This window comes from Quercus suber, unplaced genomic scaffold (genome assembly GCF_002906115.3).
Source record: "Quercus suber isolate HL8 unplaced genomic scaffold, Cork oak 2.0 scaffold_142, whole genome shotgun sequence".
In the NCBI taxonomy this organism is placed as follows: Eukaryota; Viridiplantae; Streptophyta; class Magnoliopsida; order Fagales; family Fagaceae; genus Quercus; species Quercus suber.
Genome location: NW_027069603.1, coordinates 681,431 through 708,337, shown reverse-complemented (window position 1 = coordinate 708,337; position 26,907 = coordinate 681,431). Strand labels below are relative to the sequence as shown.

The following is a 26,907-nucleotide window of genomic DNA, read 5'->3' as shown; positions in this document are numbered from 1 at the left end:
ATAAAACTAAGATTATATTTTCAATTTGATTTTCTTTTAATTTATATATGTTCTTCTTAATCTTTTGAATAGGTTAAGCTATTCTGATATCTTATCTAAATATGTTTTAAAAAACTTGATGTCCTATATTCATATTAATCGGGTACCAACCTATGATGTGGTCAATTATGATAGATAATTTATCATATATTATACAAAATAATAATTTTAGTAAATCTAGTTCAAAGATTTTAATTTATTACTCTAGAGTCTAGAGGGCCTATTAGCCACTTGCTGCCAACATGCTGTACCCCACAAACAAGTCAGACCATTTGACCTAAGCAATCAATTTGAAAACCCATGCATTGAATGAATCACACACATAATAACTTAGTAGACGTGCCAAATGTAAACATTTTTTTTTCATAAATTGTTGAGATAAGAAGTTTTTATTTATTTATTGTAATTAGATGATCAAGAAATTTGTATTTTGAATGTTCTGTCAGAAATACTATTACTTTAATAGCATTTTATAACTTATATAAGTTTTCCACCTACTAATTAATTACAAACTTATATACCACCCTAACCATTTGTGACATTGTGTGTGAACAAAGTGTGTCACTAGACTTTCTTATTATAATAATAGGTGAACTACCAAATCAAATATCCCACCTTTTGCTATAAATGCTATTGTGCCATTAATTCCTAAGGACCTCTTGAATTTGTCAAGCTTTTATACAAAGCTTCTCATTAAGAAGGTGGTCTTCAATGGCCTATAGAAGAAGCACAGCCTCCTCTATCTTTGATGCCTTCTCTCTAAACCCTCTTCCATACCCAGTTCTGCTAATTCTAGCAGTGATCTCAGTCTTTCTTGGCACCTCATGGTACTTCTCTTATGAGGAAGCTGTGGAAAGTGCTGAAGAACAAATGGGTTGGCTGCTTTTGGCCACACCTATAGTGTTACTCATCCTAGTCCGGTGGTTGTCATCCATGGAAAATCCAGATTTTCTCTTTTCCATGTCACCATGGGACCAGCGCCGCCGAACCCACCACCGGCCCTCGGAGGGAAGCTCACCATGGGGTGTTGCTGCTTTGATTGTGTTGTTGCTTGTTATGGTGCAATACCGGTCTGTCTTTACTGATGGCTGGTTAGTTTAGATATACAGAACTATAAGATATATGAGAATATATGCTGTTATTTGGTTGAAACAGATTAGTTTGTAGATAGTTTGGAAAAATGGAGTTTGTGTTTTGTTAGAGTAAAGACAGGTTATATAGATCATGATAATATACATGACTGTTGTATATATATAGTAAAGGATGATGAATTGTAATTGATTTGGGTTTTTGGTAGAGTAAAGACAGGTTATATAGATCATGATAATATACATGACTGTTGTATATAGTAAAGGATGATGAATTGTAATTGATTTGGGTTTTTTGTAGATATAAATATGTGAGTGATATCTATCATGTTTTTTTTCTTATTCTTTTTCATTGAAATATATAGCAAAGTTCTGATGACGGTTTAGCTATGAACTTTGTTTTGTTTTGCTTTTGTTTCTTTTTTAAATTTATTTCATTGATTCTCTAGAGGATTATAGTTTGAAGAAATTACTGAGGTTTGTGTTTATTGTATAAAGATGAGTTAACATGCAATATTCGTGACCACTGACCATTGCATGTAGTGAGAGACGACACATAGTAACTGAGTGAGGGGTGGTTGGGTTTTTGTCTAATATAGATTGGAGAGATATAAGACTTCTTTTAAGGAAGGAAATTTTTTTTTTTTCTTTTTCTTTATTATTGTTTTTTTTCTATTCCTTTTTTTTCACAACGAGTAGAGCAAGTGGATTAAGATTCATCGATTAAAAAAAATCGAGTAATATCACTAAATCATAAAAGCCTTTTTTAAGAACAAATTTTTTTTTTTTTTTTAAAAAACTTTTTGAGGACAAAATTTATTATCTTGTTTTGGCTGTATTTAATGGACAAAGTTTCTCTCTATAAACTAGTTTGAAATTTGGAGATAAACCCTTTTTTTGTATTTAATTACCCCAGTAATTGTGATTTGTGAATATATCACCTTAAACAAGATTATGAAACCAGTATAGAAATCACACCTTTTGCACTAAAAAAACAGAAAGGAGATGAATAATCACACCCTTGCCCAGACATATTTGTCCCATGTATGCCTCAAGTTACTTCCTTTTGGAAAACACACCTCAACTAAGCCTAAGATTTGTCCTGGAATCAATTGAGTGGAAGATTTTCTTCTCTTGAATCTCAAGCAATGACTATAAAACATTCTTAATTCATTCTTATTTCTTGTCTTCTACCGTCATCTTTAAGGGACCAATCAAGTGCTTGAATATAATTTACTCATAAGCTATACAAGAACTGTTTTCATTGATGCAACTTACTAGTTTACAAAGCAATTTTTTGTTCTATTAATGAGCTCTTTTACGGCTTTGAGCTAGTAATTGTTCTCAAAGACAAGTTGTCACTGATTTTCATTTACTTGTTCATTAATCTATTTGTATAATTTTGCCTGTAGAAACTTTGAGTCTGATATATTATATACAATCAGTTGTATACCAAAAAAAGGAGAGGAATTATAATAGGGCCACATAAAACTTAGTCATCTTTTATAAATTGAACTCACATATATATATTTGGTAAGGTAATTGATGACTTAAATGTCAAGCTAAGTTAATTTCTTATATATCATATATCATATCTCTATAATATTTGTCCCTAATAAAAACAAAAAACAAATACCCACAAATCACACAAATGTTTAGCTTTTGGGATTTATTTATTTATTTATTTGAGAAGAGCTTTTGAATAATTGACGCAAATAGATTGTGAGTTAAAGTTAATGAGGAAATACCAATCATGTTTGTAACTAACTAGAATTTTGAAGCTAATTGGTCATGAATCAATCTGCCATATTTTCTTTATATATAAAATTAATTAATTAATTAAAATCAAATAAGCACATATCAATCATGTTCGTAGATATTTTTAGATAATTTATTTGCTTATATATTTTTTAAATTTTCTTATTTTCTAAATAAAATTATTTTTTGTCCATTTTCAACAAATAAGCAAAAAAAAAAAAAAATGATTGATTTTTTCTCCTGAAAATTGACAAAAATATATTTTTACTTAGGAAAAGTAAATTTAAGAAATTTTGCATGAGCAAATAAGCTATGAAACTTAAATAATAATTAAATTTAAAAAAAAAAAAAACTCACAAAAGTACTGTCACACTTTCCCGCAATTTGATGAAAGAAAAATTATTTAAAAAAAATGTTAGGTAATCATATTTCATTATTTTGCACTAGTTGATCATTCTAAGCAAGTTATTAACCTACACCGACTATAAAAAAAAATAAGATAAAGATTATAAATTCATGGGACCTCTACATATATATTTCCATCAAGTTATTATTAATCTAAAGGTGGACATAACCCAAAATATAACACAAATTACAGATGGCACTAGATGCCTAAAAGCAACTGAAATTAAGCAATGTCCTCCGGAATGTCAATTTCAGATGTCCATTCCTCTTGTCTCACTGTGTCACGGCACAAGTGTTTATCAATACCTATCGAAACAATAATTTTCTAAACCTACCACCGTCCTCGTGGACCAGTACTCAATCAAGCTTAGATAAATCAGGAGTGCTAGTCAGCATTGTCAATAACTCAAAAACATTTGATTTGGCCCTTTAATTTTTCATGCTTGTGAAATTATGAGCAAGCATTGGCCTAAAACTCTTCTCTCTCTTCTCCAATTTTGAGTTAGAAGGGCTTGAAATATACCCACTTAATTGAGCAACCTCGCATAAGTGGGCATGATGGTTCGGTAACTTCAGTTGATTAATATGAGATTATTCCTCTTATACCAACACCTTGGTTGGCCAAGTGATAAGGGCTTTCGCCAACATGCCTCAGGCATGGGTTCGAGTTCCCTTACTAGTAGTATATTGCAGTTCTTTATACCTTATCTGTAGACTATTCACCTAACTCATTAGCAATTGTGATGTATGATCTTAGTTTGAGAGTAATTAAAATGATACTATGGTCACGTCCAAGTAGGAAAGTTACATTAGTTGCCTCTCTCTAACCATTATTTTTATACCAAAAAAAAAAAAAAAGATTATTCCTCTTGTAGATAATGGACTTATGGACCCCTTATGGCTTAAGCTATTATTGCACCAAAAACCATCCTCGTACGTCTTTCACCAAGCCACAAATATTCTCCCCTAGCTAGCCTAAAGCACATAGGTTGGCTGTTTCAATACACAAAAGAACAAAACAAAAATATGTTATATTTTCAAATAGCTTTTATTCAAATTAGCAATCATTTCTCCTCGTTCCAAATCAATTAATTTTTCATTTTTAATGAGCAATCCAAACCATACACGCTTTCTTGTTCCACTTAATGCAGGGAATGCATGGCTTGTGGTTGCTTTATATTCTCAACAAAAGTTTTGCTAGTCTTTCCATATGGGACAAACTTATTGAAAGACACAAATCCACCTCCTTTGATATTACAATCTATATTTAATTTATAACAATTATTAAATATTTAAGAATTGGTATGTTATTATCATAAGCCAATGGCAGAGCCAAGATTTTAACTTAGAAGGGCTAGATTTAAAAACTACATTGAAAAAAAGATAAATCTAAAAAATATTAATTGATATTAATTACCAAAAAAATTGAAAATTATATGCTAATATAATTTTGTTTAACAATGTTTTGTTGTACCAAGATAGCACTGCTCCAGAAGAAGAACAATTCCATGATGTGTTTAAAAAGATATTACCTCAAATTGCCAGTGCTATTTGTATAGATCAGATAGCATTGCTCCAAAAACAACAACAAAAGGATTCCATTATTAAGATTTACATACATGTACACAGGTATTTTATATAGCTGATATTTACAGTATTTTTTTCTTCTTCTTTTGATAGTATAATTAGCCTGACCTCCAAAGAGGTCCAAACCACTTTGATTGAAAAGATGATTGATAAGAAAGCAACACCAAAAGTAGCACCACCAAGCTTGCAATACCCAGAGGTGAGCCCCCATGGTCCGAACGCGAGAGAGGAAAGTTGAACCTCCAACCAGAAGAATTTGAAGCCATGAGGAGTACCAAAAGGATAGGCAACAAGAAAAGGAACAACTGAAAGTTCATTGCTGTGGTTCTCAACTGGGTCTGATAGCCTGTGTAGTGAGAAAACCACAGTAACACAAAGACAATGCCAAAAATGGTGAGCAAATGAAGTGGTGGTGTAGAAATGGAGCCCAAGGTCTGGCCTGTCCACCCTTGTTTCCACTCTGGACCTCTCCTCCTAGTGTAGAACCACTCCATTGTCTATTTGTCCTACTCTACACCTCTACCTCTCTCCAGGAATGGTTTATATAAGAAGTATAAGGCTTGCTTGTCTTTATTACTAGGTTTGCTTTGGCATATATGCTTTGAGTGTAGGCTCTCCCAGGCACAACTTTTCTTCTGTGCTGAATGCTCACTCATGTGATTGATACCAAATTATAATCTTGCTTTTGAAGGAGTGCTTGGAAATGTAATCACCATCTATAAAGTTCATGCAATTTAGGTTAAAAAAAAAAAACTTTAAACACACACTTTCCTTTGCTAAAAGCTTTAAACACACATGTTTTTTGGCATTGGGGGCCAAGTTCATGAAATCAGTTTCTAGTTTGGATTAACATTTTATTTTTTTTATTTTTTTTTAAATTTCACTATTCTAAATACAACTATAATTTTATCAACTTTTAAAGAGTAAACAAATAAGGTTTCCTCAAATATTTAATCCGAACACACACAAAAAGCCATTAGTCTGTGTACAGTTTGGTATAATTATTTTAACACCTCACTTTTTCTAGGCACAAGTTCAACAATACTTTTGTCAACTTTCAGCAAAAAGTTGACCCAAACATACACAAAACCATTAGCCTGTACAAATAAGTCAGGGAGAGAACATGTCCACTCTACCATTGTCCAAATTCTAGTATGATTGATGAGGTTCATGCAAACTGGAGATTTTGAAGGTTTATTTCCCATATTTTCTCTTCTTTTTTTACTAATGCAGTCATTAGTGGGTGCGATTTTTGAACAAAAAGTCAGAGAAGAGCATTGTACACTAAATTGTCTATATGATGCCCACATCACACAAGCAAGACTTCAACATAAAAGCTCCGAATTCTTGAAAAAGATGCCACTCATTCATAAATTGTTTATGCTATTAAAACATGATTTGTATACCTCTTGTTATCCCCAGAAGAGAGGTAGCCCACAGAAAACACATAAAAGAGATTCTTCTAGCTTTAAGGGAAGAAAAATGGGATAATGATCAAAAACCCATCCAAGAAAACCGGCACATGGCACATATTTTATTATACTATGCTTCAAACTGAAACAGCATTTCTTCGCCATTTATTTGCTCTTTTTGCCAATTCCACCAAATCAAGCAGCAACTTTCTTGGATGTCACTGAATTAACAATGGTAGCAAATTCGGGACCCTACATCAAGAAAAATCAAGTTGTAAATTGTAATCATCACAATGCACCATCATTGAGAAAATTCTGATAAACTTTTGCCCATAAAATTTCAAGGAAATCATTAACAGCAGGAATATACCTTTAAGGATGCACCACCAACAAGAAAACCATCAATATCTTCTTGCTTTGCAAGCTCAGCACAATTCCCTCCATTTACGGACCCTGAAAATGAACTTTTGGTCATTTTGGTTTTATATAGATAGTAAGCAGCAGTCATATAAAAAACTATAACAACTAGAGATGAACTGTTCTATAATCAGTTCTAAGCATCATATAACAGTAGGCTATAATAGCAGTCATATAGAAGACTATAACAACTAGAGATGAACCATTCTATAACCAATTCTAAGCATCATATAACAGTAGACTATAATACGGCAGGAAAGCAAACCTCTCTCTCTCTCTCTTCCCCCAAAAAAAGATTATTACAAACAAAAGATGCCTATGGAGTATTATCCCTTCTTACCGACAGACGATTATAAACTAAAACTTCCAAATGCAGTAAAATGTAACCATAGCATTAGATATATATGATTCAGCAAAACAGTATTCATGATGCAAATGCAGTTGCAGTAAAGAAACTACCTCCATAAATAATTCGTGTCTTAGATGCAACTTCTGCTGAGATGTTCTTTTTTAGCCAGTCACGAACAGCTAAATGTACTTCCTGTGCTTGCATTGGTGTTGCCACTTTACCAGTCCCAATTGCCCAAACAGGCTCATAAGCAATAACTATATTGTCCCAACTAGATACTGCATCTGCACATAATGGTACGAATAGTATCATGGAACAGTGGACACATTTTCCTTTTGCAACAGGACTCCAATCATAATTCATAAAAAGAAGTAACATCAGCAAGAAAGTTACCTGCAAAAGCCTTCAGTTGCTGAAAACATACATCAAAGGTTTTCCCTGATTCTCTTTCTTCTAATTTCTCCCCAATGCAAGCTATTACTCCAAGACCCTCACTCAAGGCATAGGCAGCTTTCTTTCCTATAAACTGAAGTTCACAAATCATCAGTTAAAGTCTTAACTTATAGCATCAATTAGCAAAGAACATTAATCATCTTCTCTCGGAAACCTCTCAAAACAATAATTGTTAAAACTTTCACCTGATCATCTTCACCAATGACATGTCTCCGCTCTGAATGACCAAGAATAACCCACTTTGCGCCAATATCTTTCAATTGTTCCACACTACAAAATGAAAACAGTAAATCTGGTAATTATGTGTAAATTTTAAATTAAAAACATGGGCACAAGTACGATATTACAACCAAAAACAGATTTTATTTTTATCTTTATAAGTAACCAAAGACAGAACTTTTCATGTCAATGAACACCCCAGGATCTACATAAAGGAATAAGATGTTCAAATCAATTTCCAATACATGTAAATTCAACAGAAAGGAGCCCCATGAGCCTGAAACTCAGGCCATGTTTGAAATATTAAACCCTATGAAAGGATAGTGCAAAATATATCACCACTTATATTGCCAATTACTAGTTCCTACATAGCTGATGTTGTAAGAAACTGATCAATTAAAAGCTGACATCAAAAGAAGAATAATGATGACACCATTATTATTTTATTAGTTATCAAAAAGTCGATATATAGCTGAGTCCTGCATTTTCATCAGCAGAATGATTTGGACTCTTGCAAAAGGACCTCTTTTGGAACTTTTGGAGCAACAATCTTGAAAGAACCATTTATGTGCAGTATGAAAACAAGACCTTTTTTAATCTGATGCCGAATTTTAAACAGGAACAACTAGAAGTTTTGTTATTTTAGTTTCATCAGAGAGAGAGAGAGAGAGAGAAACTTTCTAGTTTGTTGATGGAAGGGGTTGTATGGGAGACATAGGAATAGTATCATGTGGAATGCAACCCTTGTGTGTCTTATGTAGGTGATTTGGAAGGAGCAGAATAGCCAAACATTTGAGAGTGTAGAAAAACTTTTTTATCGAGATCAAATGTAGATTTTTGCACATTTTGTTTGAATGGTGTACTAGTGAGGATTTCTTTTAACACTTTCGTTCAGTTTATAGATCTTTTAAGTTAGGCTTACGATTCTAATTCTTTAGGAAAATAAATCTTTTGAGCATTCTTGTTTCTTGATAAAAGATTCATTATTACTCATCAAAGAAGGGAAGAACTTCCGAAAGAGAAAACTAGAAACTAAGAAAATAAAAGGCACACTGTTTATGAAAGCCATGCAAAGTCACAAGATCCTCAAAAAAAATTTATTTTACACTACGACTGCCTAAGTAAAACAAATCCACGACCAATATAAGATAACTAAAAGAATCACCCAATCTAAAACAAGGATTGATTCTTGAGAAAAAAAAAATATATATATATATATATATACAAACACACACATATGTATGTATGTATATATACACAGCAAAGGAGCCAGAAACTATGAACAAACGATACATTTTGCTGAACATGGAAGAGCAAGATCACCTGATTTCTCCCGTGAAAGCACCACCTTTTCCAACCCAAGAGTTCTGACCAGATATCTCAATCCGATCTGATAGCGTGTTCTTCACCTGATCGATGTAAACAAAGGGAGGTGCCACTACAACATCTGCACATCTCATAAGAAAATACTTGGATAAATTAATATATAAAAAAATAAACCTTTATCATACAAAAGAACCTATTGAACAACTAATGCTTTAGACTTGCCACCACAAAACCCATCTCCAACACTTTTTCAAATACTGAAAAAAGATACACCTTTAGTTATACAGAAGTCCAAGGGTATTGCAGCATTTTCTCAAGGATAAGATAATTACAAAATCATCATTGACTCACTGTCTGAGGCTCTTTTGCACACTCAGAAACTTAATTATCAGTTTACACGTGATTATTTTTTCTTCTAATTTTGGGAAGTAGTCATGGAAAAAGTCAGAAGTCAGTCTACTGCAGATTGTAACACATACTACATTAAGATAGAATATTATCTTACCAACATCAGTTTCCAGTTTCACACTGTTCAAATCAGAAATGAGTTTGGTGATTGAGTCTTTCGTCCCATTCTAAACAAAAAAAAAAAAAAAGAGAAAAGAAAAAAGATGAGCTTTTCAATATGAAGAAACTAAAACGACAAAAACAAAAAAAAAAAAAAAATAGAAAGAGCAAAATATCTACATTGCACATGCAATATTTAACAGAATAGCAAGATAGAAAAGTGTATAAATGAAGTTTGTATCAATGTACAGTCCAAAAAAATGCATAAGAAAAATGTATTATAACCTAACAGATATGTGGAGTAGCTCCACATTAAATGCATTCGGTGGAAAGGAGACTTAGGTTCACAGTTCACTTCTGTGTTCTGACGCTATCAATGTTACATACAAATGCACATAACTAGGAAATATGGATGGTAGCACCATCATGTGGAGTTGGAACCAGTCTTGCCATCTTTGGCATTCAATTTTTACATATATGAACGTGCTTGCCTATGTAGGTGCGCACACACACACATTGCCAAAAAAGAGAAAAAACAGGTTGCTGAACAACCAATGCGGAGTTGAGAACTCCAAGAATACATTGCAAGATAGTTATATAAACTGAAGCAGAGACAAGGTACCCACACAAGGCAAGGAAAACCTGCAGAAGAGTTCTCAGACAATTTTTTACGAAGGCACGTTTTCTTTTTTCGTTATTCCATTCCAATTTTTCTTGTAAGTAAACAGAGTATCCATTCTAGCTGTCCCATTTCTTTATCCAGTGCAATTCCAAGAGTACATAATACAAAGCCAATTGATAGAGTTATGCTCTGCAAACCTAATTAGAGAAAATCTACATATATGAACAAATGCAGTATACCCTTATTTCCTGTGTCAAATCAACCCTCTAATCAAGAGCTCTAATCTGTCTACAAGGGAGAAACTTTTGCAGGTTTTGAGGGATAAGCCAACTCCCAGCAATTGTTTGTTAGAGAGAGAAGATATTGAGTCCTTTACATGGCGAAAGAGATTTGGACTAACTACTGGTACAACTAGGTTACATACAAGAGAGAGTTAGACAGACGGGATTCAGAAACTATGTTCTATAGACTGGATTTCGGAGCAAATTAGGTTCCAAACAGACTGCAGCCTCTCTTTTTCAGCTTATAGAGAAATAAATTCCCCCTTTCCTTGCATAAAACACCTATCAATACACATGTACTATCAGCGGCATATGTATTTGATAAATTACTGATTGTCCTAATAGCTTAAGGTGTTACTAAAATGGTGAATTAAATCATTTAATCATAATTCTAAAATTCCCCTCACGCGTGGGACCAGACTCCTTAATAAATGAGACCTAACACGTGGAATTTTAACATTTTAAATAGGAGGTAGAATGAAGTTAGGATTTGAACTCAAGACCCTGTACCATGACAAATCCAACCTATCAAATTAAAACGACAATTCTCTTCAAAATTCAAGCTCTATCAAGAAAGTACTCAAATTCTTAAGAAACAAACAAGTAATGCAAACAAAAAAAAAAAATACGGACTATGTAAAAAAATAAAAACCATAATTAAGATACAGACAAATTAAATCACAACATTTGTGACAAAAAATACTTACGCACTTCCAGTTTCCACCAACAAAGAACTGCAAGCACAAGAAATCATAAGAACAATTAGTAAATGTCCAAATAGGAGAATCATTTACAGTTGAGAACCCATTTAACATATTCATAATCAAATCATTATAAAGATAAAAAAAAAAATTAATAATGCACAACTTAATAGCTTTTTTTTATTAAAAAAAAAAAGAGTAAAAACTCAAAAACTTTGAATGCTTCATTATTGGTTCTAAGAAGGAACAACTGGTCACTCAAACATGCAAAAAAAAAATTTATGACCTTGGAATTAACTAACAAGTAGCTATATCTCATAGTGGTTGGTTTCGTTTGTTGAAGGTAAAATTTTTAAGAAATGAAACAGCAATAGCTATCTAAACACTGAAACACACATATTGATGAAACTACAACATTGAAGCTTATAGATCTAGAAGGTGTTATTATTGTTAAAGAAGACAGTGTACCTTGCCGGAGCCAGCCATGGCAACGACGCCACGTGGGGGCTTAGGAGAGGAAGTGAGGCGGATATGAGAGTTAACATGTTGGAATAAGGATTGAGAGTTGGAGAGAGAGTGGTCGAGTTTTGGAGAAGTGCGGCGGAGACCGGAGAACTGGGCGGAGAGTTGGGATGCTAGAGAAGTTGAAGCCACCGCCATCACTACTGTGAAAAAAGTACTACTTGGGGAGTTTGAGAGAAAGAGAGAGAGAGTCAGGTAGCTTTGGGTTTTGCGTTTTGTGTGTAAAAATGGTCCGAGAGAGCTTTTTGAGACTTGTGGTGTTGGTTGCAGGTTGGTGATACGTTGGGCTTTACGGTAAAAACTAGCTGGTAAAGTGGGCTGGGTGTTTCACGCTACTCCTGTGGGCGTCACATCCACGCGCTTAATTGCTTCTACTTTTTAAATAAAATTGTACCAAAACTTTTCAAAACTAACTAAATTAATTCTTAAACTCCAATTTGGACCCTAAATTGTTATTCATTTTTCTCATTACTATCATGATGATTAGGAATCAAATTAATCAGTTTTGAAAAAACTTGAATCTTACTAACATTAACCCAAACATTAAGGGTGTGTTAATTGTATTTTACTTTTTTTTCTTTTTTACATGTATACACGCTATTTCACACAATTTTACAAATCACTAATAATAAATGACCACCACTAAATTATGAAAAGCAAACAATTATGTGCCACCTTAAATGTCTTAAAATTTTTGGGACTAAATTAAAATAAGATGAATTCTTTCAATTTTGAGCAAATGGAGAGAAAATTTATTGCTCTCACCATTCACGCTAAGTAAGTTATATCTCAATTTTTCTTCCACGCATACTTTTTTTATGACTACAATTTTGGGATTTAAATTTTGTTTTTTTATAACTATTAATTATGTCAATCTAATCATCAAATTTTTTCTTTAAAAAAATTATTTTACATTAAGTTAACTTTCAACTTTTGACGGTAAGTGAAGTCAGCGTAATATTAAATAAAATTTTAAGTGATTAAATTGATACAAATAATTATTTAAACTAGATATAAAATTGAATTCCAACTACTGACACGTACCTTTTTGACCAAAAATAGTAGTTTATTTTTTTATAAAAAAATATTAGTGTTTGGACTATTTAATTTATCCAATAATAATATCTCAAATAAGTTCTTAAACATAAAAATGTTGAGAAATGCAACATTGTTTGTCTTGGTCAAAGGTTATCTAGAAAAATAAATAAATTTTTATTGAGATGATATGTCAAAATCAATTATATCATATTGCTTTTAAGCAACATAAAATGAAATGGATTGGCTTTGCAAAAAAAAAAAGGCATGAAATATGAATGGGATATTTTCAAATCTCTACCAAACACAGCATTAAAAGCTCTAGTGCTCTACCTTCCACGCGCTTCAAAGGAGCTGATGATTTTCAAAGACACACACGATTGTAGTTGTCGCTGTCGTTCAACGAGAAGACATGTTGGCAAGGCATTATCTCTAATCTTATACACATAAAACGCAAAGTACGACATCGTTTAAGGTCGTCCTAGTTCATGTTCTTTTCAACCTTTGCTATATAGGATAATATTGAGGTCTTTCTTCCTTTTGCCACTTGGCTTACACAAAAAAAAAGATGGAAAAGATGGATGTGGATGTAGTGGTGGCAATCTACATGGAATCTGTGGTGAAAAGCTCTAGTTTGTGTTACTGACCGTACAGATATATCTAATCTAACATATATCCAAAAACAAAAACCCAATTTCACAATCCTAGGTTTGTGACAAATATGTTTTGCTTCATGACCAAATTCGGGAAAATTTTAGTCAGAAACTGGTTAATGAGCAAATTATTAGGATAATTTTGTTATAGAAGAGGTTGAAATCTTTGTTAAGTAGGTAGTATAGACTATGGAGTTATGTACCTTTTTTTTGGCTGAGAAAAATAGCATTATGTACCTAACTAAATTAGAAAGCCTTAAGAACAAAGGATCAAGGTGGTTGATTAGTAGGTAGGCCACCAAACTTTTAGTCTCCAATTAATCAATCTCACAATCTGTATTAGTTTAGAGTACCCTTGCTTAAGTACTACAAAGGAATCATTACAAAATATTTTATTTTGACCTGTATTTTATGTTTGTAAAACGATACTTATAACTATATTTTGTAACATTTTTCAGAATTTATTGAAGTGACAAATTGACTCTTGTAATATCCGCATGGATTCGTCACTCGCTATTTTAATTATATATTACAATATACCACTTCAAGGGTTGTAAAAAATGTGAATTATAACCCCATGGTATGCATGTATTAGACAAAGCTTTCTAGCCTAAGTAAGATGATTATTGCACATTCATAAAAAATAAAAATAAATAAAAAGAAGAAGAAGAAGATGATGATTATTGCATTAAATAGTAGACAATCAGGAAAAATTGATGTGTGCTTTTGTTATCAACACCTATGTAAGTCAACTGGAGAAGGTGTTATCACATGATTGAAAATGATTTTTATGAATGATTTTCAAAGATGGCTGTGGATCATAGTTTTTGTTAAGTATCTGAAATCAGCATAATTCTTTTAGAAATTTCAGCTCAAATCCAAAGAAACAGTTAGGACGGTTGAGACCTTGAGATCACATTGATGCCTTCTTTTGTCTTTTCCCTCAGCACATCCATCAGTTGAACCTCAACTATGCTACAGACTTTTTTCACACTTTTTCCTTTTATGTTACAACGTGTTAAGGTGAAAACCAGTAAGTAATGATTAACTTGACATTATTTTCACAAACCCATCACTGACACAATTTGTTCGTGCACCAATCACAACTTATTATCTCAAGAAGTTATAAAACTTTGTGTGAATAGATGTGTCCCCAGACTTTCTGTTTGAACTTGCCTCCTCCTAGATAGGTGTTGCTGTAAACTCTTAAATTCCAGTCCTTTATAGCATTTGAGGAATGAGGACCACCCACTCTTCTACTATTCTTCAGGACTTGGGGATGCTCATCTTTTAATTGATTGATATCCCCACTTGTGGACTCTGCTGGACTTTTTCATTGTGCCCATGAACATAATTAGTCCTCTGGTTGAATACCCCAATGTCTCTTTCAGCCTTCAAGTCTTTTGGATATTCATAAGCAGTAGCCAACAACACTTCCAGCCTTTATTGGACTTTTTTCCTTTTTCTTTTTAAATGAATGAGAGATTTTTTAAACCACAATAAAGCACTGTACAGTTACAATTTCCACTCAGAAAGAAACTCACAGTAAACAACACCTATACAAATGCATCTCACTGTCAAAGAAACAAACCAAAAAAAAAAAAAAAAACCACTCATGAGGAAGAAGTTGCCTTTGTAAACCTTTATTGGAGGGATTTTTTTTTTTTTTTTTTTTTTTTTTCATTTGGTGACTGGTGATAATTCGATATGCAAACGAGATGGTAACTTGGGGTCCTAGAGTATAATTAGTACAAGAAAGGAAAAGCAGGAATAAAAAAACAGCATTCAAGTCATTTGCCTGAATGCATATAAAAAACTAATGGCAACAGCCATCAAAATCGTGTCTATGCCAAGACTGGCATATTCAGCTTAGCTTTCCGCTCAAAATTGCTAAGAAATTCACTGCACAAATCGTCTCTATCAAGCAACAGGATCTTCATTTACAAGAAAGAACCACAAATCCGATTTTAGCACCTTAAAATATTTTCGACATCCTACAGAAAAATTACACTAACCTTCATGGTCTCCTAAGCATTTCTTCAATCTACTTTTATTTTCTCATTGAAATGTCTCTACTATACACAAAATGATTATAAACAAGCAAAACTGCCAATGATTTCAGACGAACAAACAGGTTTAAACTTAAATCAGTGCCCAAACTCCAAAACTACTTATAGTGCTTTTCATGCTCAGAAGAAGTGGATAATAGAGACTGAATACACCCACCACGTATAATGCATTCATGCCAGGGATGGATGGTGAAAAACCAACTCCAGACTTGCTTTATAATGCAAATGGTGTTCAGACTGCATCATGTTGAAATTAATTCAGCTCAGAAATATATCAGATACAAAATGACTGGAAATCAGTTCCAGAGCATAGAAGTATTTTCTCCTCTTCTTTTTTCCTTCATTTTTAGGGACAAGGAAGTGAGGAAGGGTAAAGGTGATTGGTCTTTGGCTGGGAGTTTGGAATCAAACAAAATGATCACAGACTAAACAATATAATATATTAGAGGAGATTGATAAGGAATAAGAAGAAATGGGATGATAAGAACCCACTGGTTCTTATGAAATTAAGATAGTTTGAGTAGCTTTTCAAGGGAACTAGGCCTCCTAGAGAGTCAGGATACAAAGATAGAGAGAGATTGAGAGAGGAAAGATCAAAGAGAGTACTTGCATAGTATTTTCCAAGATGATTCTTTACAAGTGTTCCCAGCTTCTTATAGCAATAGCTAGTCCCCCTAAATCTGTTATACAATCAGTTCTGGATCTAACTAACTATAACTAACTACTAATTGCCTCATCAGAAATTATCCTAACTTCCTTCCAAATCAGATAAGCTTTGACAGCACAGCACAGTGCACAGCAGAGCTGACCCTATCATGGGTCAAAACCTAGTTTTAACTGTTCTAGCTTAGTCTCTTCCAATTCTCAGTCACCAGCCTTTCCACCACCAATAATGCTATTAGATGAGCTATCCTTCACACTACTTGATGAAGAACACCTACTTGAAGAACTCCCTTCAGTATCATTGTTTTCCTTCCTCCAAGACTTCTTAGACTTTCTTTTTCCCGATGTCAAACTCTGTTAAAAAGTAGCATTTATATGAAATATGTTTTACTTTGGAAGTAATTATTTCTCCAATGATCACAATTAAATTTGAAAGGCCACAACTAACCTGATCTTCAGTAGATCCAGGAGTCTTCAGCTCCAGTTCTGTTGTAACATCATTGGAGTCCTTTTCTTTTTCAATATTGCTCTCCCCAGATGACTTGTTTCTAGAATCTTGCTTTCCCAAGATGGGGGATGGATTGCTTGGATGCACAAGTTGAGATCCATTTTGGGTGGACTGTTGTTCAACCAACGTATTTGCAGTCACATATGGAACAAAAGTCGAACACGGGTAAGGAATCACCCCAGGGTTTTGATTTCCNTTCTCATGTTGAAGCATTGTCCTCTACTATACACAAAATGATTATAAACAAGCAAAACTGCCAATGATTTCAGACGAACAAACAGGTTTAAACTTAAATCAGTGCCCAAACTCCAAAACTACTTATAGTGCTTTTCATGCTCAGAAGAAGTGGATAATAGAGACTGAATACACCCACCACGTATAATGCATTCATGCCAGGGATGGATGGTGAAAAACCAACTCCAGACTTGCTTTATAATGCAAATGGTGTTCAGACTGCATCATGTTGAAATTAATTCAGCTCAGAAATATATCAGATACAAAATGACTGGAAATCAGTTCCAGAGCATAGAAGTATTTTCTCCTCTTCTTTTTTCCTTCATTTTTAGGGACAAGGAAGTGAGGAAGGGTAAAGGTGATTGGTCTTTGGCTGGGAGTTTGGAATCAAACAAAATGATCACAGACTAAACAATATAATATATTAGAGGAGATTGATAAGGAATAAGAAGAAATGGGATGATAAGAACCCACTGGTTCTTATGAAATTAAGATAGTTTGAGTAGCTTTTCAAGGGAACTAGGCCTCCTAGAGAGTCAGGATACAAAGATAGAGAGAGATTGAGAGAGGAAAGATCAAAGAGAGTACTTGCATAGTATTTTCCAAGATGATTCTTTACAAGTGTTCCCAGCTTCTTATAGCAATAGCTAGTCCCCCTAAATCTGTTATACAATCAGTTCTGGATCTAACTAACTATAACTAACTACTAATTGCCTCATCAGAAATTATCCTAACTTCCTTCCAAATCAGATAAGCTTTGACAGCACAGCACAGTGCACAGCAGAGCTGACCCTATCATGGGTCAAAACCTAGTTTTAACTGTTCTAGCTTAGTCTCTTCCAATTCTCAGTCACCAGCCTTTCCACCACCAATAATGCTATTAGATGAGCTATCCTTCACACTACTTGATGAAGAACACCTACTTGAAGAACTCCCTTCAGTATCATTGTTTTCCTTCCTCCAAGACTTCTTAGACTTTCTTTTTCCCGATGTCAAACTCTGTTAAAAAGTAGCATTTATATGAAATATGTTTTACTTTGGAAGTAATTATTTCTCCAATGATCACAATTAAATTTGAAAGGCCACAACTAACCTGATCTTCAGTAGATCCAGGAGTCTTCAGCTCCAGTTCTGTTGTAACATCATTGGAGTCCTTTTCTTTTTCAATATTGCTCTCCCCAGATGACTTGTTTCTAGAATCTTGCTTTCCCAAGATGGGGGATGGATTGCTTGGATGCACAAGTTGAGATCCATTTTGGGTGGACTGTTGTTCAACCAACGTATTTGCAGTCACATATGGAACAAAAGTCGAACACGGGTTAGGAATCACCCCAGGGTTTTGATTTCCATAGAATGGATATGGCTGCATAGATGGATGCATTGGAATTGGTCCTGGAGGCATTGGCATTGGCATCGGATACGGATAAGATGGTGGTGCAATGACAACAGAGTGATCCATAGCAGCCCATGGGAACATTGCCCTAACTCTCTGTTGATATTGAACATTAAGGTTGTCTATATCGGATTTAAGAGATGCCTTCTCTTCTCTGAGATCGTTTTTCTCCTGTGTCAACTGTATTTCAACAAATTATGTGATTTACCTTACCAAATAAGCACCACAGATATCATCATCCAGATCATCAACACAGCACATAAAAAGATTACCTCACAAGATTCTTCACTTAGTGTAGCATGCTCAGCTTGGAGTTTGTTGATTTGAGACGTCAGGTCCTTTACCAATTGAATTGTATCAGCTAGAATGGTTGCTTTATCATTTTTGGGCCTATTAGGATCTGCATTTCAATGTCACCATATGGAAGTTGATTTCATGCTTATAGGCAAAGGTACATGACTGCCACATAGATAGACTCTAAATAAATTACAAGCAAAATCAATTACACACTTGGCACGTATTAAGTTCATGTAATATAAAGTAAGCTCCCCTTAGCTAAAATTATACCATACTATAGTGTAATTGATTCAAACTCGATCAAGTAGATTAACAAGGTCCTATTTAAACAATTTCAGCAGTTGATTACTACAGTGAATTCCTCTATCATCATTTAAGCATGATAAATAACCCCCAATAAACTACCAAAGAGTATTCATTCACATTTCATATACACTTATTCAAATCTAGCTTATCACAGTGAAAAGGATATGTGAACACTTGACTATAAAAAATTACAGCAAACTTTGGAGATTCGAGGCAAGTAGTAACACATGAAGGGAAACTGAAAGCCCATAACATGTGGTTATGCACTATTTTGAAAGTTCTTTTTTTTTTTTTACCAACAAAAAAAAAAAAAAAAAAAAAGTTCATATCTTTTTTTCAAGTGGAATGAATATCACTATTAACTAATACAAGATAATTAAAACATGTGGAGCCTGATAAAACAGAACAAAAAATCTTAAATTACAAATTATACACTTTTAACTTTGACGTTTTCAATTCAGTCCTTTAAGTTTCTTTCTTTTTTTCTTTTTCTTTTTTTCATTTTAGTCCTTCAGTCTTTTAACTTCCAATCATTTCCAATGTAGTCCTTCCGTCCAATTTGCACTGTTAAGTCCACCTAAACGCCGTTTTAGAAAGTGTAAATACTAACACTAACGGCAAGATTGGACGGAACTAAACAAAATAACTATATTGAAAAAGTAATAAAATTAAAAGATTGAAATGAAAATATGTCAAAGTTACATGGTGTAATTTTTTTTTTGTTTTATCAAAAGTGGATGTCTTCTATTTTTCCTTAAGTTTTTTTGGTTGGCTTACAACTAGTAGGAGAAGGGATTTAAATCCTAGTTCTCCCCATGTGAAGAACAGGACAGTGCCACTGGGAAGCCTCTTGGCAAAAGAGAAGCTCTATGTCATTAATTTAAAGTTCAGATAATTTTCAAAGTGTCCCAAACAAAAGTTATAATACAAAACAGATTAAAATGAAAATCTTTGCTTCTAAAGTTCATATGAGACCTTAGAAAATATATATATATATATAAATTGAACTGCTATTCACATATCATTATTGGTAACTAGATGATAATTCAATATCAGCATATAACAACAATTAGGAGTAGTAAGATTATCATTATTACCTACAACATTTCCCAACTCGACAAAATGCTCGTTTAGTCGATCCCTCCTCAATTTCTCTCGGTCAGCCTTCTGAACTTTTCTTGCAGATAAGCAATCCTTGAGTTCAAGTTCAGACCTTTGACTGAAAACACATCAAACATGAACATTGTTTAAGAACAAAAGAAACACAGTTCCACTAAACTAGAAACCCAGTGCCACTTTGATTGAATAGAAACTTTGACTTTATTATTAGCAGAAAAATAAAGCTCAAAAATTTATTGAAACCCAGAACTGATATTGTAGAATTAAATCCAAGAAAAATAAACACATGACTGAATTAATTTAATTAAATTCAGAACCTGGAATTGGGTTGTGGGCGAGTGGAGAGCACGCGCGGGTTTTGGGCAATATTCGTTGTTGGAGTTGAGATTGGGGGTTGTTTGTTTTGAATGAATTCCATTGTACAGTGGCTTCTGAAGCTGTTTGGGTAACAGATTTTTCGGAGTGAAACGAAATCACAGTGAATTGGTTTGCTTGGCTTGGTCGGAGTGTGTGCTATGGCTGAAGAAGTCCACGATCGAACTGAACAGCTTTAGTTCTCAGCAAAGTCCAAACAAAGTGTGTGTGATAGTGCTCCGCTGCGTGCTTTCATGTGCTTCCCACGCTTTGGTCGCGTAGTACTCTGCTGTTTTCCCGGCAAATGTCTTTATCAATGTGAGTTCCCACAACTATTATTTTTATAAATGGCCTATATGTTTGTCAAATAAGAAAAATCTATGGGCTCTATATTTTTTCCTTCTTAGATCTCAGGATGCACATCCGTGTGGGACTCATTTTCCTATTTATGAGATACATGGAACCTCATGAGATACCATAACTCATTCTTGAAGAGGCGAGATTCAAAAGGATTTACTTGAATCTCGTCTCTTCAAAGAGTCTAGTATTAAACATATAAAGTCAACTCTTAAAAAGTCGAGATCTAAGTAGATTTGTTTTGGTTAAGCGAACGAAGATTTATTCATTTTGTCAAGTAAATACATGAGATGTTTTTCATATTTGAAAAGCTCATTGCAACTCATCTATCTATAATGTTTCCACTATCATTGATAAACCTGATGAATAAGGTTTTGATTTTTGGTAATGGCCAATCAAAATTTGAGGTGTCAATGTATTTCCATAATAAGATGTACAATTTAAAACATGGTGAAAAGGAGTTCCTTTTCTATAGGCAAACCAATTTGTCAATGCTCTATTTTATCTTCTTTCTCATATTATACAAGTTTTTTATTATTTATTATATGGGTCTTCGTATGCATCAAGCAAACACCAATAATTGACAATTATGGGTGCATTACTTCCCTTCAAAGGCACTTAAAACGATACGCTTTTGAACACTATACATATGTGAGAAAAATCGGTATTTTAATATTTTATCATGGATGGGATGTGGCATTTTACATATCTAATTTCTTCAAGGGTGAAATACTCTTCACTTTCATTGTACTTATAGGCACTAGATGATCTTTCTTAAAACTTTACCTAGAAGACCGAAAGAATGAGGAGTTCCAGTGACTTGAATTTTAGGACCATCGTTGCCAGTTACTTGAAGAGTGAGAGACGAGAGTGGGAGAGAATGAGACTGAGAAAGGAATTTAAGAGTGAAAGAGACAAAGATAAGTGTGAGAGTGATTTGAGAAATTTGGTAAAGTAATGTTTCAACTGTCAAGTGGAAGTCAACTTATCAAGAGTTGAGTTCCAAGTGTGTCAATTGTTTTTTTTTTAAATATCACATCAACTATTGTAGCATGAAAAACAACTCTCGAAGATTTGAGTTTTTTAAAACACTACTTAAATATAAGTTCGAAATAACTTGCCAAACAATATTATTGAGCAAAAAAGCGCCCGCTTTTGTGTTTAATTATCCATCTACTATTTTTATAATTTATTTTATTTGATCATGCAACCAATCAGCCAAAAGGTTAAAATATCGATTTAATATTATGCGTAATTGTTATATGTAACTGTAGGAGAGTGGTTTTGGCCTCAAATGATATTGGGCCTTTCGAGGGGGTTGCCCCAGTTCTTGCTAATAAAACAAGGTCCTAAGCCCAATAAGTTGAGGTTGGACCTCAAAGGATAGTCCTATGCCCATTCGCCAAAGTTTGTTAGAGGCGGCTCCACGGGTAAAGTTATCGAGGATCTCAGCACCCTCAGAACATTTAGGGAAGAGCATGGAGTCACAAGGAAGGCTTCTTCATAAAGTAATAGTCACATTTGCATTAATTAAACCCACTTGCCTGACACAGTCACATTTATTGTTGAATGACTAGTTTTAACAATGCTTTAAGCCCCAAAAGTCCATTTTTATCATAAAAAAAGAGGGAGAAGGTGTCTGATGGGATAAGTATCTCACCAGTTGTATAATGACATCGTGTTCTAAGAAAGAGGGCAAGAGGGTGGTATAAAGAGAAGCTGGACATACCTTATTATCAAGGGACTGGAATTTCAGAGATAAAATAAAAAGAGAATAGGACTAGAGAGTGAATGTATGCTTGTTCTAGGGCATTATTTTCCTAAGCAAGCTTTTTCTTTGTGTTCTTAATCCATATTCGATCCATATTTTCAACGTATCATTCTTATTCAAATCTCCCATCGTAGATTATTTGTTACCCATCCTATACAAATTAATTGTGATGCCTTAGTCTTCTTTTGACCCCCACAATAACATTTCTCTAATTTCTAAAAACAAAAACAAACAAAAAAAAAATTGTATATTCCTTCCATATGAATGTGAATTTTGTATTTGTGGGATCCACTCTCTTATGCAGGGGATGTTGCATACAAAAATCATGCACAATAATTATTTCATAATATTCATAGTTAAAAAAATCCTTATTCTCCCAACTATTAAATATTTAAATTTAAAATAAAATGAATAAAAAAAAAAGAAAAAAAAATTCAACCGTAGCTAAAAACTAGATTTATACTACTGTGACATGAAAATCAACTCTTGAAGATTCAAGTTTTTAAAAAGACTATATTTTAAAATAAGTCCCAAACAATATTGTAGGGACTCAATTTGGATTGACCCTGAATATGAATGGGTTTTCAGCCCAATCCAGCTCAAACAATAAATTTATTGAGAGTGGGTTGAAGGTTTAGGCGCTGGCCGTTGATTACCATGCATGAACTTTCCTTATAAAAAATACTAAGAGTTTTTTACAAATGGGGGGATGCTCCTCGACCACAGGCCGAGGAGACCTTTTTGTTCTCTCTTTTTTTCCCCCCCTCATTTTACTTTACTTGCTTTTCTTTTATAGTTTTCATCTTCCTATCTCCTTCTTCCATCTGTTGATCATCTATTTGCCTTTCTTCTGACCGTCCGTTCCATCAGAGGCCTTATCGGTACTCAAGTGGTTCACTTTGATCAACGTTATCCTGCCAAGGGGTTACCTCCCCATTAATGCGGTCAGGGGGGTTAGTTGAGTGCATTAAATGCGAGAGTGACAGCTTACTTTGGAGTTAGTCTCTCTCCAAAATTATCTTTGTCAGGCCGAGGATAAGGTGGTCCTCGGCGTGGATTGGGAAAAGAGGCTTTCCCCCACTTTAGCCCTGAATAGCCTGTGCTCCTCGGCATGGGCCTTGGGCCTGCTACATGATGGGCCGAGGCTATCAGGCCCACGGGCCCCACAATAGCCCCTCAAAACCCTGCTGCACGTTCCCTCGGACGGGGAGGAGGGTTTTGATACCTGCGGGTCCTCCAGACGAGTTGCCCCACTTCGGTTTGTGTTGATGCTGGCGGCTTTTTGACTGCCCGATGCGCGTTTTTAGCGTTTCAAGACTTAATGGGTGCCCACATTAAATTTTGGCGGCACCACGTTTCCCACTTTCAACGGCATGATCTTTTCTTTTATGAGCAAGCGGTTACATTTGGGGAACCTAAGGGGGAGTATAAATACCTGTTTGAACCGCCGGTTTCATCATTTTCGCGCTTACACTTATTGATGCATATGGTTTGAATCTGGTTCGACTTGTACACTATCTGAAGAGTATCGTCATACTTCTGTAAGTCTTCTTTTTCTAGCGACCCCAAATTTCCTTGATTTTACTCCTCCTTTTCTTCTTTTAGAACTTTTAGTTGTCTTTGGGGAATGGGTAAGTTTAAGAAGTTGGTCGAATCCGATGAGATGATGAACAAATTCATTGTCGACTATGGAATACCCAATAATGTGAGTTTGAAGTACTGTGAGGAAGGGGAGTGGTACCTTAAGAGGAGAGAGGGTGAAGTTGTGATCCCGATAGTTGCTTTCGTAGAGGGAGGGATGAGAATCCCTATGAGGCCAGTGACCCTCAATTATCTTAGGCATTTTCGCCTGGCTCCTACTCAGTGTGCCGTGAATGTATTTAGGATATTAGGGTGTGTAGATACCCTTAATGAGAAAATGGGCTGAGACTGACTCACCATGATGTGAATTGGTGTTACAACCTTCATCACCTGAGGGTAAGACGTACTATATGAAGACAAGGGACGATAGGGTTCGTCTCATCCAGTGTCTTCCTGACTCCAACAAGGGGTTAACCCAAGATTTCTTCATAGTGTCGGGAGAGTGGCACGACGGCTTTCATTGCCCAACAGTAGAGGGGGAGCCAGGTAGGGCATCAGAAGTACAAGATAATCTAGGTTTCAGTATTTTCAAGTTTTATACCTGTATATTAGATTTGGTTAATTAACCATAGGAATTTCGTTTTCTCTTCGCAGATCCGCACGCTTTTGCACGTCATTTCCACTAAGTTAATAAAGCGGATTTAGAAACCGTTCTTAGGTCGGACCTCTTCCTGACGAACCTGATAACCAGGTCAGAGCTGCTCATCAAATCCTTGGATACGACCCAGCTCAGAAATCATTCCCAGTCCCAAAGCACGTAATTAGAGCTCGTGACTCTCGGCTTACGCAGATTACCGTGGTGGAGGACGGTTTTGCTTTTACTGAGGGGTCTTATATACCTGAAGGCATTCCCCTATCAGGCCCCTTTTCATCCAGCAAGTAACGGTGGCTGAGAAGGACCATCTAAGAAGGCAAGGGAGGTGGTTGAACTGAGTTCCTCCGAGGACGAATATAGTGTGTTTGACCTAGCTGATCAGTCTGAGGATCCTCCTGGTGACTAGGAGACCCTATTTGTCCGAAGCGGATCTTCAGTCCTAAGAGTTGATACTCAGGCTGAGATGAGTTTAAAAGACAGCTCCAAACCAATCTTCTTGACTTGCTCGAGGCGCCCAAGAAGGGTGTACCAGAGGAGTCACAACCCCAGCCCCCAGCACCTCAGCCCAGATTCTAACCATGCAAACCAGGTCGTCCTCTGCTCCTACAGTAACAGACCCTCCTACTAAGTCTCATGACCCGAAAAGGAAAAGACTTTCCAAGGGTAAAGAGCCAATGGATGGGAGCAAATCTCATTCTTCGCGCGAGGAGGTAGGTTTCGCAGGCCTCGAAGCAACTGAAGCTCGGTGATCAACGGAAGAGCAAGAAGCCACCCAGCAGTCCGAGGCTCAAGCATGGCTGCCTGCTGCATGCTCCATGATCAGCCCTGATGGATAATGCTTCGATGCGGGAGTCTCAAGGGACGAGGGGCTCTCGTGCCGAGCCCTGGAGAAATCTCTTCTTCTTCCACTGACATGGCCGAGTTGAGAAAATGAGTGGGTAGAGGTTGTCCTCGACCTTAAGAAATATCTAGGCATGGTAGGTCCTTTGGCACCTATTTACTTATTCAAATTTTATCGCTTAGTATCTTTCTTTCTCTTTACAAGGTTGCTTGTTTTTACTGGCAGGCTATCCAGGCCTTTTCAGGTTGGGCGAGGAGGTTGATGACCATAGTAATGCCTTAGCGCAAGAGCGCGGACAAATTCTTGGAGGCTGCCAATACTCTTAAGAGATCTGAGCCGACCTAAAAAGGCGACCGATGATCTGACAGAGATGACGAAGGCAGAGATACTGCTGTCTCTAACCTAGCCGTGGCCAGGAAGCAAGCTGAGGATCAAACTAATCGCTTGCAAGACGTTGAGGTCAATTACAAAACTGCAAGAAGAAATTACCTATATGAAGGAACAGTTGACCAAGCAATCCATGAAAAGGTTTTGCGAGTATGCCAGGGACGAGGCTGTGAGAGCCAAAGACGAAGGCGGAATTTGCTAAAATAGACGCTGAGCGCTCTGTGAAAAGGCAGAGGAGGATGCTTTCGCAGAAGTGGTGGCTAAGACTGAAGCCACCCTTCGGGCTCAAGTTCCTACAGTGTGCAGGCATTACTGCTCTCAAACCTGGCATGAAGCCCTCATCCAAGCAGGGGTTGATGCTTCATCTGATCTTAGAAGGGAGGACAGGGTATATTACCCTATTGCCATTCGCGAGGTTGCACCTGCTGCTCCTGAGGAGGGATCCTCGTTACCATTGGTTGAAAGTCAAGATAAGACCGCCGAAGATGCGCCGTTAACTGATCAACCATCCGAGGAGGTTGAACCCCAGGTAGCGTTGAGGGAAGTTGTAACCGAGGGTCGAGAAATACCACAAGACGTGGCAAGTCCTCCGACGGACCTTCCGGGATCAAGCCCTTAGGCCTTGGCCCAAGCCTTTTGATTTGCTTACTGACTTAATTTGCCTACTGAATTGAGGAGACTAGTATACGGCATAGGATAAATTTGTTTATTTTCTCTTTTATCTCATTTTGTTTCTTGCCTCAGTGGCGTTGTAAGGGAGTTGTATACTTTCTTTTTGAATCGAATACTTAATACTTCGCTTCCAACTAATGATATTTTCTTTTCTTTTGTTTGCTTTACTATTGTATTCTGCTCAATATTCGTATTCTATTTTGGAGTTAGCCTCGTGAAACCATCTGTTATCCTTCGAATATAAATCTAAAGATCGTAGTATAGCTTGATTCTAAGTAACGCTTTGGTTTTTCTCTAGATAGTTATTTTCTCTATGGGTTTGAGTC

General features: G+C 35.4%; 4 protein-coding genes across 4 annotated transcripts; 1 reads left to right on the top strand and 3 right to left on the bottom strand.

Annotated features, from left to right (window-relative positions):
• Window positions 1-668: 668 nt before the first annotated feature.
• On the top strand, window positions 669-1,469 carry LOC112008430 (uncharacterized). Its single transcript, XM_024040761.2, has one exon. It carries the CDS (start codon window positions 751-753, stop codon window positions 1,138-1,140), a length of 390 nt encoding a protein of 129 aa, XP_023896529.1. The 5' UTR covers window positions 669-750; the 3' UTR covers window positions 1,141-1,469.
• A 4,752-nt stretch (window positions 1,470-6,221) lies between these two features.
• Window positions 6,222-11,937, bottom strand: LOC112008436 (triosephosphate isomerase, chloroplastic). The gene is made up of 9 exons (XM_024040767.2): window positions 11,633-11,937; window positions 11,171-11,197; window positions 9,559-9,628; window positions 9,051-9,174; window positions 7,694-7,778; window positions 7,449-7,581; window positions 7,166-7,339; window positions 6,660-6,742; window positions 6,222-6,541 (listed from the first exon to the last, which is right to left on the bottom strand). The coding sequence occupies exons 1-9, from the start codon at window positions 11,822-11,824 to the stop codon at window positions 6,485-6,487; spliced, it is 945 nt and encodes a 314-aa protein (XP_023896535.1). The 5' UTR covers window positions 11,825-11,937; the 3' UTR covers window positions 6,222-6,484.
• Window positions 11,938-16,307: 4,370 nt separating this feature from the next.
• Window positions 16,308-16,827, bottom strand: LOC136068925 (transcription factor bHLH121-like). Its single transcript, XM_065776784.1, has 2 exons — window positions 16,555-16,827; window positions 16,308-16,460 (listed from the first exon to the last, which is right to left on the bottom strand). Exons 1-2 carry the CDS (start codon window positions 16,825-16,827, stop codon window positions 16,308-16,310), a joined length of 426 nt encoding a protein of 141 aa, XP_065632856.1.
• Window positions 16,828-17,421: 594 nt separating this feature from the next.
• On the bottom strand, window positions 17,422-20,853 carry LOC112008435 (transcription factor bHLH121). The gene is made up of 5 exons (XM_024040766.2): window positions 20,281-20,853; window positions 19,942-20,063; window positions 18,514-18,641; window positions 17,942-18,421; window positions 17,422-17,847 (listed from the first exon to the last, which is right to left on the bottom strand). Exons 1-5 carry the CDS (start codon window positions 20,379-20,381, stop codon window positions 17,695-17,697), a joined length of 984 nt encoding a protein of 327 aa, XP_023896534.1. The 5' UTR covers window positions 20,382-20,853; the 3' UTR covers window positions 17,422-17,694.
• Between the last annotated feature and the right edge of the window lie 6,054 nt (window positions 20,854-26,907).